General features: G+C 43.9%; 1 protein-coding gene across 1 annotated transcript in view; it reads left to right on the forward strand.

Annotated features, from left to right (window-relative positions):
- Positions 1-14,546, forward strand: part of diaph2 (diaphanous-related formin 2) — a 765,099-nt gene that overhangs the window by 664,098 nt on the left and 86,455 nt on the right. Inside the window, exon 27 of the mRNA XM_080745541.1 lies at positions 11,568-11,703. Within this exon, the coding sequence (XP_080601667.1) occupies positions 11,568-11,703 (136 nt within the window). The remainder of the gene's footprint in view (positions 1-11,567; positions 11,704-14,546) is intronic.

Genomic DNA, 14,546 nt, shown 5'->3' on the forward strand with positions numbered 1-14,546 from the left:
CTAAACACACTGGAGGATGAACTACATCTGCTGCTTGGGCTCTCTGTAGCAGCCTGGGTACAATGAACATCCTTCACCTGTAGCTTCCCTTTGGTCCATTGGCCCGCTAGCCTCGCCAGCCTCGTTTCCCAAACAGTGGGTCGAGACCCATTTGTGGGTCGCGAGTAAATATCTCCTTTTTTCCGTTTCCTACATTACAAATAAAACTGTTTTCAAAATTATTTGATTTTAAATAAACTGAAAACATCTAATGGTTTCCATGAATAAATGTTTAAAGTTTAAGAGGTGGTGACAATAGCCGATCTACACAAGTACAATTTGAATTTGAATTGTAGATCTTTCACTAGTTTCACTAATGTCTGTCCTCGAGCTAAAAAGTATGTGAACCACTGTGCTAGAGAACAACACAAAAAGAAAGTTATTAACACCTCTTCCTCAGATTTAACTAGGGTTACAGTCTAGGGGTCTACTCTAGGCGTTTGAATTGAACATCCGCCTCCTAAGTGTTTGTACGAACACAGTTGCCTGGGCTCCTGGGAAGGAGGCGATGCACACACCCCAACGTGTGGGGAGGATTCATTGGCATAATGGCTCTTTTAATTGGGAGAAGAACGGGGTAAAAAATAATTGGGTAGTCTAAATAAAAATAAATGTTAAAGGCTTAGCTATATCGCACCTGTTTTATCACAGCTGTTATTGTCTTTCACCAGAAGTATGTCTATACTCAACGAGACAGCAGTACACTTATTGACACTTCCATTTTTTACAGTGTTGGAAAAAGTACTCTAAATTACTTAAGTAAAAGTATCAATACTGCAATGTAGAAATACTCTGTAAAAGTATAAAAGGCTTAGTATCAAAATGTACTCAAAAGTACCAAAAGTTGAATGTACTTATTATTGCCGAATGTCCCGTCTCACAAGTTTTTAAATGCATAAAATGTATTAAAAAAATGCAAAAATAACAGATCTACAAGCTCACAATGCGTTGCATCATGGCTCATTGTAGATTGGCTATTGGCTAATATCTCTCTCTAGGTCGTCCTCAGACGAGCCCTCCATCGTTGTTTCCAGTCATCTCGGTTCTCCATACATCTGGCCAGCTCATTGGTGTTCTGTGTCCCTACGTCTTCCTTGAGTACGTCCACGTATGTTTTTGTGGGACGTCCTCGCGACCGGTGCCCATGTGTTGGCTCCCACAGTACCAATTTGCTGGCTGGAAGCTCCTGGTGTCTTTGCTGAAATGTATATACTGTAGGGCTAAAGTGGTTAATGTACACAGTATGTTTTGTAATAATAATCCAAAACTACAAAGAACTAATAACTAATGTTTTAAAAAGATTGTAATGGAGTAAAAATACAATATTTGCCTTTGAGATGTAGTGGAATAGAAGTAAAAGTACTAAATTAAAATAAATACTTAAAATACTCCAGTAAAGTAACAAATACCTCAAAATATTACTTAAGTACAGTACTTGAGTACAAATGTACTTAGTTACCACCACCATGTTGCATTGTACAGTACATACAGTAGCATGCTTTGAATATACAGTAGGCCTACCTACATCAACAACCATATCGTCGCTGTCAGGTGAAAAACTTGTATGTCCAAAACCGTTGGTTTTGCATTTATCATTTTTAAAAATGATTTAAACTAGTGAAAACAGCCGATCTACACCGCGAGGCGTTGTGTGCTTGTAGATCGGCTGTTTTCACTACTTTTGTGCGACGGCCTTGTACGATGAAGCAGGGCTTTACTTTGCGAAAGAACGTACAGATGTGAAACTTGGAGACAATGACAATATCATACTGTACATCTTTTGTAATTCTGTAGTATTCCTTTTTATCTCCAAAGGTCGTTACGTCTTTTACTTAAAGGTTTAATGCTCATCCCTGCCATAATCTGCTGTCTTTAGTGACTTTGGCTTATTTAGTTTGTCAACACAATCATCCTTCCTAATTTAGCCTTAGCGCATCGATTGCCAGCCATCACTAAACGCCAAACAAATTGCTTCTCAGTCTGTGGCTGTTAATGGCCCTTGCTTTGTCCCTCCCTATTCAGTATGCTCCTTCCTCTTCAACCACATGAACCCTGGCGTCCCTGTTCAATCCCAGGGCTCATCAATATGCATGGACAAATCAGTCCGTGGCAAATTTTAGATTTTCTGTTTTACACGCCATTATAATGTTCTTATTTTCATCATTAGACCCAATTACTGAACCTCAAGTCTTCAGGTTCTCTTCAAAAATAATGTCTGACACTGATTCACTACAACAGTGTTTCTCAATCTTTTTTGGCTTCCGTACCCCCTTTCCCAGATTTTTTAATCAAAGTACCCCTTTACCCAACAGCGACATTTCCCTTATAAAACTGCTATTAAAACCATAACTAGTGGTATATGATGCTATGATTGATAACCCCCCTTTTCAATATATAACATCACAAATAAGAAAGGCAATGGGAGTTTCAAACGGTGACTCATGAACAAATTTATTTTCAACACTTTGCCATAACATTTCAGTCCAGTTTTCATGTCAATAACTTACATTCAAACATCATTCAAACACATCCCAGTTGATTGGTGTAATTTGGGTTAGCAACTATCAGGCTCACAACACGTTTCTCCAAGTCCAAGTGTCATCATTAAACATAACAGTAAATGTTTTTTCTCCTAATTCAATTGTAGTTAATTATTTAACTATGAATATATCAGAATTTATACTTCTATTTTTCTTTTTTGGGGGAATTTTCTCAAGTACCCCCGCGTACCCCAAGGGGTACACGTACCCCCATTTGAGAAACACTGCACTACAACACTATATATGGAACATTATGAGTCCACTAGTACGAGTGGTTTTCAAACATTTGTGACCCAGCATAGCAGAGGGGCAGTCATTTCGGAAAGCACAGCTTTAGACCAGCCCTGAAATTACTTTTTTTTCCCCTAAAATGTGATAAAGCCACAAAAGCATTTCATAAATATCAGGCTACATTTCACTTAAACACCAGAGCTTAACTCTGCATGTAAATAAGACTTTTTTCAATTAATGTGAAGAGAAACCTCACATTTTGCAGGTTACATTTCATCTAAAAGGCTGAATTTCTCAGATCTAGTATTTCTGCATGGCATAACTCTATAAGCCATATCTACAAAACTGTTGGGTCAATCTTCACAACCAATATATCATTTTGTAGCTATGATTCCCAGCTTGTCCCATGACAACATGAAAATGAAAAAAAAAAAAAAAAAAAAAAATCAATGACTAGCCCTCAGCTGTGTTCGGACACATTTTATTAGCAAGGACCACCAGATCTCTGAGAGTGTTACAAATGGAACCAAATGGACCCTACAATAAAGTCCATTTGGTTCCATTATTTTACATTCTCAGAGTTGCAGACCTGTTCTGGTCATTCAGGGCTACCTCGTTATGTGTTTCTGGTAATAATATAATATTAATATTATTGTCATTGTTGTATTATTATTATTGTTCGCTCATTTCCGTGGCAAAACAATGGAATTTTGACAAACATGTCCACCACAAGCCAACATGGCGATGACCCCTGTTCTGGGCATGTCATAGGTGAACAGTCGGTCATCTATTTTAGATCTACAAGCTCAGAACACGCACGCTGTGAGAGCTTTAACCCATTCTGAGCCCCAGACATTAACGGATTAAAATGTCCACGATGCCTCCCTCAGGCTGCATTCACTCCCGTTGTCTTATTTTGAAGGCCAGAAGTCCACAGCGTAAACACTTCCGGTCTGACGTCATCGCGTCCTGCGCCGGAATCGATCATTGTTTACGTGGTGTCATGGCGGATCGGATCGATGCTTTTCAACATGTGCTTTATAAGATAGCATCTGCCTCCATCTTCGCTTCTAAAGTGTAGTTTTGAGATAATGGACATTAAAGATGAGATCCCCCGTCTGCCTCAATGTTATGGGATTACTATTTTGTGCCCGTGGAGCTGTGATGATGACAAATCAGCGACGGAGATCGGCTCGGGACCTCCGGCCATTGTATCCGGTAATATAACCGCCGTTACAGTAATATATTACTTTTCGCGAGATATCTCGGGAATGGCACTCGAGATACTCGAGTACATTTCGCGAGATATCTCGGGAATGGCACTAAATCGGTTAATATGTAAGCATTGGGCAGGAGCCTATCTCCTGATTCCTTAGCATGAGGCAGCTTGATGTACCCAACCTGATGCTACAGTATGTATGTCGCAGAGGCGTTTTTCCCAATGACCCTAAGCGCGACGGTGGGGGCGGGGGGGGCTGCAAGGGAAAGGAGCGCTTGTTTTCGGTGATGACGACGGAGGCGCACCGTCTCAGACGACCATGAGCCCGTGAGACACCACCGAGCGAGCGGCAGCGAGCGAGGCGCCGTTTCAAATGTTGCGACGGTTATGTGCCGTTATGGACAGAATAGTAAATCTTCGTCCCCTCCCCCCCCCCCCCCGACTTTTGGCACCTCCGCGCAGTCCTAGTGAACAGAGCGAAGCGCTCCCTACCTCCTTACCCACCACTGGCCCCCACCGTTGTGCTTAGGTTCCTTGGGAAACGCCAGGTCGCGTCGCGTCGCAGAGACTTAACCCCATTCCAACCCATGATGCAGAGTGCCAAGCAAGCAGAGAGGCATTGAGTCCCATGTTTCAGAGTCTTTGGTGCAAAAGTATTGGTATCAAAATGTACTTAAAAGTACCACAGCCAGGGATCAAACCCCAACCTCCCAGCCTCAGGCTGTAACCACAAGGCCTCTGAGCTGGTGAGAGCTTGTAGATATGGGTTAGAGGGAAACAAGGAGGGTGGCCAAGGATAGACCCCTAGGGCAGTGGTTCTCAACCTTTTCAGGCCGCAACCCCCAAAATAATAATATTTGAACCGGGAACCCCCCTACCCTGAGGGGCACTAAAGCCTCGAACAGAGTCGGGTCCGCGGTGGAAGGCTATCCACCGCGGTGTAGTCTTTTTGAGCATTAACGTTGTAGTTTTATGACTCAAAAAGACTACACCGCACTACACCACGGTGGATAGCCTTCCACCGCGGACCCGACTCTGTTCGAGGCTTAAGAGTTGAGGCATTTCATTTTGTATAACACGGTTCTATTGTGAAAATAGACGATCTACATGCTCACAACGCCTCGCAACACAATTTCTGCCTCTAATATTTGACAATTTGGCCAATGTTTAATTTGTCATTCAAGAGTTATTAAACAGTACTTAAATTGTCACTTTAGAACCGGTGGTCCATAGTGGTATTGCAGGTGGTCCCTGGCCATGCAAGAAAGACAAAAAAATGGAAGAAAAACAAAGACTTAGTTTTACTTTTATTTGCTACTCTTCTTTCCTGTTTGCATGTGAATAATAATAATAATAACACGTTGTGACGTGTTGTGAGCTTGTATATCGGCTATTTTTGGTGAACCTTCCCCCTAGAATAGGCATGCTGGGGTTCAAGTGGTTAAATGTCAAGTATGACGTTATTTTCAGTCAGTTCTGATGGAAACGGATATTTCTCCGTTAAGATTCTAAAAAATGAACAGTGTAATTCAGGGGTGCCGTCACCGTGGATGAAAAAGTTATTTACAGGGGTGCCCTGAGTCAAAAAGTTTGAAAACCCCTGCCCTAGGGGACCCCGGTGGTTAAAGAAACCAAACAAAAGTATCCACGAGTTTCCTACGCCCCATAGTGCATTGCGCAAACGTCTGCACCGATGTTCCGCCGCCGATTTACAAGCTCACAACGGGTTGCATCGATCTGCAACGCGACGTGAGCTTGTATGTCTGCTGTTAAACCCGGAAGTTTGGCCCTGATAGTCTCCAGTAAACTCCCGCGGAAACTTGTGGTTACTGCTAGACTTCATATCACAACACAAACCAATACTGCAAGACTTCATATCACAGGTGATTGGTATCAGCTGCCAAGACGAAGCTACAGTAATTGAACTAATCTACATAGAAGTGTTTGGGGTCTTGTTGTGTGTGTGTTGCATTGACCTGCCATGCTTTGATCCAGGCCTTTTTAGTCACAAAATGATCCCCTTCCCCCCTCCCTCTCTCCCACTGCCCATGTAGAGCAGATCTGGTTTTGCACCGGCAGCAGGTGATGTCAATCAGCCGTTATCTCAAACTCTTTCATCAGTCAGGCATTTTCTCTCATTAAAAATAAATAAATCCAATCTACATATTAATTGTTATGTTTTAATTAAAAAAAAAAAGATGAGAAGCTTAGTCTCAACGAGCCAGCTCCCCAGAACACATTGTGCTTTTTAACTAAAGCAATATGCTGCGTCACCGTGGAGCAACAGATGATGTTTGATGCCTTTTCAAGATGGCCGCCAAGTACCAGGATGCCACGTTCCTAAATTTCTAGTGCACGGATCAATTTTTAGCCCATGCCTAGATCATGCAGTACTTTGCATGCAGTACTTTTTCACAGCTTTCAAACTAAAAAATCCGCTTGGAAATCCGTTCAGGCATTCATGAGATAGAAGCCTTCAAAGTCAAACAAAACACACAAACATGGCTGCCATTTTGAAAGATGCGTTTGTTATGGGGCTAAACATGCAATTTCACGATTGCGATCATGCCTAATACATTTTAGGCATTTTTGGATTTTTTCTTCAAAATGGCTGCCAACTCGGGAAACTTGGGCTGTGGCATCCTGGGGGTACTGAAATAACTCGGGAAACTCGGGCCTGGCATTTAATGAGTTAAGAAAGGCAGAAAAAGCAGCGCCGCTTTCTTGGCCTGCCTTTAGACGACACTGCGTATAGGGATGGGGCGATAGGACAATTTCATATCACGATTATTGTGACCAAAAAAATCGTGATTTACGATATTATCGCGATAATAAAAAAACATTATCCTGGGGCGGAACATTTGCCAAAAAAATGCCGATCTACAAGCTCCCAACACGTTGCGAGCTTGTAGATCGGCTATTTTTTGGCAAAGACATTTGATAGAGAGTGAGAAAAAGACTGTATCAAGTACGTATAAGTACCTTTTACCAATACAGGGTAACTTTAAGTGGTACCGGATATGCAGCTCGGCAAATAAAAGGTGAATTGATCCCAGTGCATGACGGAGGACGATATCACGATAAATTAAATCTCCACGATACGATTATCGTGAGTGTTTTTTATCACGATAAACGATAATATCGCGTATCGTCCCATCTCTAACTGCATATTGTGCTTTGATCTTGAGTAGAATCCACCTGTGTGTGTAAAAGGGCCCATGGATTTTTCTTTTCCTTTTTTTTTCTCCTCTCCCCGTCAGCCCTATTGTCAGGCAACCTTGTTGGTGTTTTTATTCCTCTCCTCGAGGGCAGCCTATTTTATTGTCCTCCGCTCTGGACGAGTCTGAAATCCGGTCCCCCCTCTCTGCACGGATTCCTTCGGAATATCCCTCGAGGATTGTTTATCTCTTGTAAAACCCTCCTCCAACATAACGGCACCCAGGGGCGTCACAAGGGGTAGGAAAGTGGGACTGAGTTACCGGGGCCCAAGGTGGAGGGGCCCTAGTAACTTTAGCTATTGAAAAATAGCAGATATACAAGCTCACAGCGCGGCACCGAGTGCCGCGCTGCGAGCTTGTAGATCTGCTATTTTTGAAAAGTCGTGAAAATGTGCGCAAATCTTTGAATATATGTATTTTTTAAGTGAACATTTGTAACTCAAAATTTGCTTCTGGGGGGGTCCCTGGAACTAAATATTTTGAGATGGGGGATCCTTCACATGGAAAACAGTTTGAGCATCACTGACATGGAAACATAGGTTTCTTGGCACACATTTTCACGATTTTTCAAAAATAGCAGATCTACAAGCTCGCAGCGCGGCACTCGGTGCCGCGCTGTGAGCTTGTATATCTGCTATTTTTCAATAGTTAAAGCACAGGGGCCCCACAGTGAATCCTTGTACCCAGGGCCCAGAATTTGGTGTGACGCCCCTGCCTCCAAGGAAACAGGGACCAGATATAATCAGACGCTGCTAAAGGCAATAGAGTATGTCAAAGAGAATGTGGAAGGAAGAATACCAAAAAAAAAATGAAAACGTTATATTGACTAACATATTTGTTGCCGTGGTAATTAACGGTGGTGTATGTATGTTTGATCAAGGGGCTGCGATAATTAATGTTGCGTAATCGTGTTTACAGTCAGAATCGCTTGTGTGTTTTAAAAGTTTTTTGCCGGCAGGACTTTATTTGTAATGTGCATAATTTATCTCGCGAGTTGCACTCTTGGATATTGAGCATCAGTGGTGTAAAGTAAATAAAAAAAATATGTACATTTGCTCAAGTACTGTACTTAAGTATATATTTGAGGTATTTCTACCTTACTGGAGTGTTTCAATACTTTGACTTTTAGGGTTTACAATTCAGTGGCAAATACTCTTTATTCCACTACAATTATTTGATAACTTTACTAGTTGCTTTGTAAATTATGATTATTACTACATAACCATTTCAGACCTGTGCATACTTAGGCTATTTGAAAATAGATCTGCTATTTTCTAAGCATTTTTAATACATTTGGAAACTTGAGACATTCTGCTAAATGAGTACCTTTACCCCCAGTGCACAAGTATATCATCATTGTCGGGTGGAAACCTTGTATCTCCAAGTTTCAAATGTGTATGTTCTTTCGCGAAGTAAAGCCCTGCTTCATCGTTTTCACTAGTTTAAATCATTTTTCAAAAGATAAATGCCAAAACGAACGGTTTTGGACATACAAGGTTTTCACCCGACAACGACGATATGTTAATGTGAATACCTTTGTACTATTACTCAAGTACATTTTGAATACCGGACTTTTATTTGTAACAGAGTATTTCTACACGGTGGTATCGGTACTTTTACTTTGAGTACCAAAGCCACCGCTGGCCGTCATTCTACCCCCAAAATGAATTGAATCCAGTCAGCGGACCGGGATAGGAATCAATTTGATCCGTGCCTGCCGATCCTGCTTAGCACTCTTAAACAATGTGTGAAAAAAATGCATTAGTTAACAGCTTCATTATCGGATATGGGAGGGGGGGCTCAGACAATGCCTCAGCTCTCATCCACTCAGATTCCAACAGCCCATCATTATGGAAAGTGGCACAGAGCACTCAATAGCCTGGTATATCTAGAGCTGTTCACACGGCACTCCGGCGTGAGCGTGACCTTGATAACGGCATTAAAAAGGTTCGCTTGATGCGCGATCGTTCAACCACTCTCAAACCAGGAGGGAAGATATAATGCCTTAACGCGTCTTGATAGTTGATCAGTGGGGCACACGCACAATTATACACACACACACACACACACGCACACACACACACACACACTCACTAACATTATGCACACACGGCCTGAGGCAATATGGCTGATTTATACTTGTTGTGCGTCGGTGTTGTGCACCGAAAATAGCTGATCTACAAGTTTCCGCCTTGCCGTCTGTCTCTTTCACTTTGCCTCTCTATTACCGTCTCGCTCTGGTCTCCGCCACCATCACACATGCCACTCTCTCGTCATCTCTCTCTCCCTCTCTCTCTCTCTCTGTCTCACTCTGTGTGTCTGTTTCTCCTCTCCTCCCGTCTTCGTCCTTGTCATCCGACAAGGGCACGGTGACAATGAGGGCTCGTGTCCTTGGACATGAAGCTAAAGCTCTGCTATTGACTGGCATGATGAGCTGTTGTTCCCCTGCTGCCATCCCCACGCTCCCTGTAATCCTCCTGTCTTAGCAGCCAACACGACACACGCGTCAGGACCACAGGGGCACCGAGACGGGGGCCCACTGTCGCCACTTATTATATCACTGTGTGGAGGAGGCAGGGGTGTGTGTGTGTGTGTGTGTGCCTTCACTCACTGACACGCACGCACGCACGCACACACACACACACACACACACACACACACACACACACACACACACACACACACACACACACACACACACACACACACACACGCGCGTCAAACATGCACGCAGAGGGTCTGAGCGAGGAAGCTCATGCAACATGCAACGCAGCCAAACAAAGACCTGTGTGCGTGCCTGCGTGTGAACTGTGAACAGAGGCACGGCACATGCTCATACAGTATGCATGCGTGCGCATGTGAAGGCATGCGCACACGCACGCACGCACACACACACCTACAGTAGGTCCTGTCAAGGTCTGCGCCACAGGTGCATGTGCTGGCTCTCTAAAGGTCACAGGGTGGTATCTGGTCCCTCTCTCCCGGCAAGGGAAAGCAAAATGAAGCATTTGTGTGAGGAGCTGAATCTGTGCCTAAAATGAAAACGTTTTCTTTTTTTTTACAATACCTTCAGCCAGGGCTCCTCTCTCTCTCTCTCTCTCTCTCTCTCTCTCTTGCTCTCTCTTGCTCTCTCTCTGTCTCACTCCTCAGAGACTGACAACACTGGCTGACAGCTCCTACTCATATTTTTTCAAAGGAATATACGTCAACTCCCATCACACCATATATACAGTGTGTGTGTATATATATATATATATATATATATATATAATTATATATATATATATATATATATATATATATATATATATATATATATTTGTTGTCGGGTGGAAACCTTGTATGTCCAAAACTCTTCATTTGCATTTATCATTTTAAAAATGATGTCACGATTATTGTGACCAAAGAAATCGCGATTCACAATATTATCGCGATAATCAAAATATACCCGACATCCATTATCCTGGGGCGGAACATTTGCCAAAAACTAGCAGCGGTGCGAGGCATGTGTGCTTGTAGATCTGCTGTTTTCACTACCTTTGTGCGACGGACTTGTATGATGAAGCAGGGCTTTACTTTGCGAAAAAAACGTACACTTTTGAAACTTGGAGATACGAGGTTTCTACCCGACAGTATATATATATATATATATATACATATATATAGTATACTCTATATATAGGCCTGTATGTCTTGTATGTAACACACCCACTATAATGTGGCACATTGATGTATTATTGACCGGTGTGTGTTGTTCTGAGCATCTGAAAGAAGAACGGTTGCACTGGAAGCATAACATTACCATGTAAGAAGGTATTTAATAATGAGCACGCACACGCTCACTCTATACAAGGCACGGTGCATATTGTCATTGTCGGGTGGAAACCTTGTATGTCCGAAACCGTTTGTTTTTTCGTTATCATTTAAAAAAAATATTCAAACTAGTGTAAACAGAAGATCTAGTAGATCTGTTTTCACTACTTTTGTGCGACGTCCTTGTATGATGAAGCAGGGCTTTACTTGGCGAAAAAACTTACACATTTGAAACTTGGGAGATACGAGGTTTCTGCCCGACAGTGACGATATAGTTTATTCCACCAGCTTAGCTTTTAACTATCAAACTCGTGCTCTGAATGGAAATAAATCTGCTGATGGATTCGCTTCCTCCTCGCGACCACCGCACGTTTTTTGTGGAGACGGCGAGAGAGAGACTGACGGGACCTCCATTGTGATTCTGCGTGCGTGCGTCTGTGTCTGTGCGTGTGTGCGTGTGTGTGTCTGTGTGTGCGTGTGTGTGCGTGTGTGTGCGTGCGTCTCCAGGATGCGATGAAGGAGAACCTCAAGAAGAGGGAGATGGAGGAGAAGATCAAGAGAGCCAAGCTGGCGAAGGAGAAAGCGGAGCGCGAGAAGCAGGAGCGGCAGCAGAAGAAGAAGCAGCTGATTGACATGAACAAAGGTACGTCACCACGGAAACGGAGGGGGGAGGGGGAGGGTGCTGGGTGGTGCTGGGTGGGTGGGTGCTGGGTGGGTGGGTGGGTGCTGGGTGGGTGGGTGGTGGTTGCCGGGTGGTGGCACTGGAGTCATCTTTTCAGCTGATGTGTGAAGGAATCCTGCACTTCTCTCCCTCCCACATGGCAGCTTCTGTAGTGTCTCCCCCGAATAAACAATAAGGCGGATTATCATTGCTGTCGGGGGCCGAAACCTCGTAAATCTCCATATTATTTCATATCTTTGTGTTGTTGTTTTTTGGATTATTGATCTACTGCACTTTGTCGTGCAACAGTGTATCAGATCTATAAGCTCAAAACGTGCCACTTCGCGTCGCGTTTCCAGCTTGCAGATCTGATACTTCTGATAATTTTGAGTGATGCTGTAGGCCTATTGTATGATCACGTACAGTGTGGGACATTAATTCAAGAAAAGTTAGACTATGGAGTTAAGAGGTTTCTGCTCCAACCGCGTCCAATATACCAGGACTCCACCCGGGGGCGGCATAGCTCAGGGGTAGAGAAACTGGCATTAGAGCACGAAGGGTATAAATCCCGAAGGGTTCCCAGTTCGAATCCGGGCTCCCCCTGAGTTAATGTCGAAGGGTCCCTGGGCAAGACTCTGAACCCCTAATTGCCTCCGGTGAGTAGGTTGGTGCCTTGCATGGCTTCCTCCGCCACCGGTGTATGAATGTGTGTGTGAATGGGTGAATGTAATGCACAATCTATGTAAAGCGCTTTGGATTAAAAGCGCTATATAAATGCACCATTTACCATTTACCATTTACAGCGACGCTCTGCTATTTTTAGCGTCTATTTGAATCTTTTACCCTCGCGCGGAGAGACACGCCAAACACCAACCCACCCCACACACACACACACACACCACCACACCCACACACCACCCACCCACTCCACAACAACAACCTCCACAGGCACATTAGCCCCGGTTGCGTTTTATAGAGATTCTGCTGAGGCGAATGTCGCCTGCTGCCGTGCAGCGATGCTGCTGCTGCTGCCGCCGCTGTTGCTGCAGCCACAGGAAGTAGAACTAAATCAACACAGAGGGGCTTCTGTTGAGACCCCCTCCCCCTCCTCCTCTCCTCCTCCCCCCTCCCTTCCCCAACGTAATGCAGCCCCCCCACACTAGGGATGGGACGATATGAACGTTTCATATCACGATTATTGTGACCAAAGAAAACGCGATTTACAATATTATTGCGATATTCAAAATCCATTATCCTGTGGCAGAACATTTGCCACAAAATAGCAGATCTACAAGCTCACACGCATCGCAACTTGTAGATCAGCTATTTTTTGCAAAGACATTTGATAGAGAGTGAGAAAAAAAGACGTCAAGTACGTATATTATAAGTACCTTTTACCAATTATAGAGGGTTTAAGTGGTACCGGATATGCAGCTCGGCAAATAAAAAGGTGAATTGATCCAGTGCATGACGGATATCACAAATATATTGAATCTCTACGATACGATTATTGTGAGTGTTTTTTATCCACGATAAACGATAATCGCTTATCGCTTATCGTCCCATCCCTAGCTCCCCCCCCCCCCCCCACACACACACACACACACGCAAGATGTAGGTCACATGTAAAGACAGTCATCTGAGGTTGAGTGCTTTTGTGGAGCAGTAGTAGAGGCTTGACAGATCATACTACCATCCCCAACAGGACCGAGTGCACCTTAGTGTCTTTCTTTTCTCTCTCTCTCTCTCTCTCTCTCTCTCTCTCTCTCTCTCTCTCTCTCTCTCTCTCTCTCTCTCATCCCCTTCTTTGTGTTCACCTGCAATTAACGCCGCCAAGGAGTTAGACGTTTCCGACGCGCCTGTTTGATTCAGTCTGAACCGAAGTGCGTGCGTGTGTGCGTGCGTGCGTGTGTGCACCTGTCTGTCTGGTTTTTTGTTTCGCTTCTTCTTAATCATTTGGAATAGCGGCGTTCTCCTCCAGCGCGGTCGGTGGCGGTATAAAAAAGAAAAGAAAAAAACCCCGCTATTGATCAGCGCATAAGCTGCAGTTTATTCAGACGTGACAAATTAGCCGGAGAGTTAGACTCGCCGGGCTGTGTCCTGTTACAACCCGATGACATTGAGACGGGAGCTCCGAAAGCCTTAAGCCTCAAAGAACTGGAACGCGCCCGAGTCGCGTTCCACTTTAACCATTATTTTATGCTTTAACTGTTGAAAAATAGCAGATATACAAGCTCACAGCGTGGCACCGAGTGCCGCGCTGCGAGCTTGTAGATGTGCTATTTTTGAAAAGAACTTGAAAATGTGTGCAAGTCTTTGAATGACCCGACTTCTAAATCTTCCTCTAAATCAGTGGTTCTCAAACTTTTTCATCTCAAGGACCCCCAAAATGACATTTATTTGGCCGCAGACTCCCATCTCAAAACATGTTGTTCCAGGGACCCCCCAGGGACCCCCCCAGAAGCAGAGATTTGAGTTAGACAAGTTTACTTTGAAAAACATATACCGAAAAATTTGCTCACATTTTCACGACTTTTTTCAAAAATAGCAGATCTACGAGCTCGCAGCGCGGCACTCGGTGCCGCGCTGTCGAGCTTGTATATCTGCTATTTTTCAACAGTTAAAGCATTCAATAATTCTCGGCCTGAATGGCTTAAGGGGGGTTTTGAGGGGGCAGTCAGCGTTGGGTCCTTTTTTTTTTGTCCAATGTCCGTGACAAAACAGAGAAGGAGGATTTCCACAACTCACCGGCTTCTAAATGTCAGCGGCAGCCGAGGAAGGACCTCCGCCGGCGTGGCTTCCTCACCACGTCGAGGAAATGTGAC

This window comes from Nannobrachium achirus (genome assembly GCF_963921795.1).
Source record: "Nannobrachium achirus genome assembly, chromosome: 17".
In the NCBI taxonomy this organism is placed as follows: domain Eukaryota; kingdom Metazoa; phylum Chordata; class Actinopteri; order Myctophiformes; family Myctophidae; genus Nannobrachium; species Nannobrachium achirus.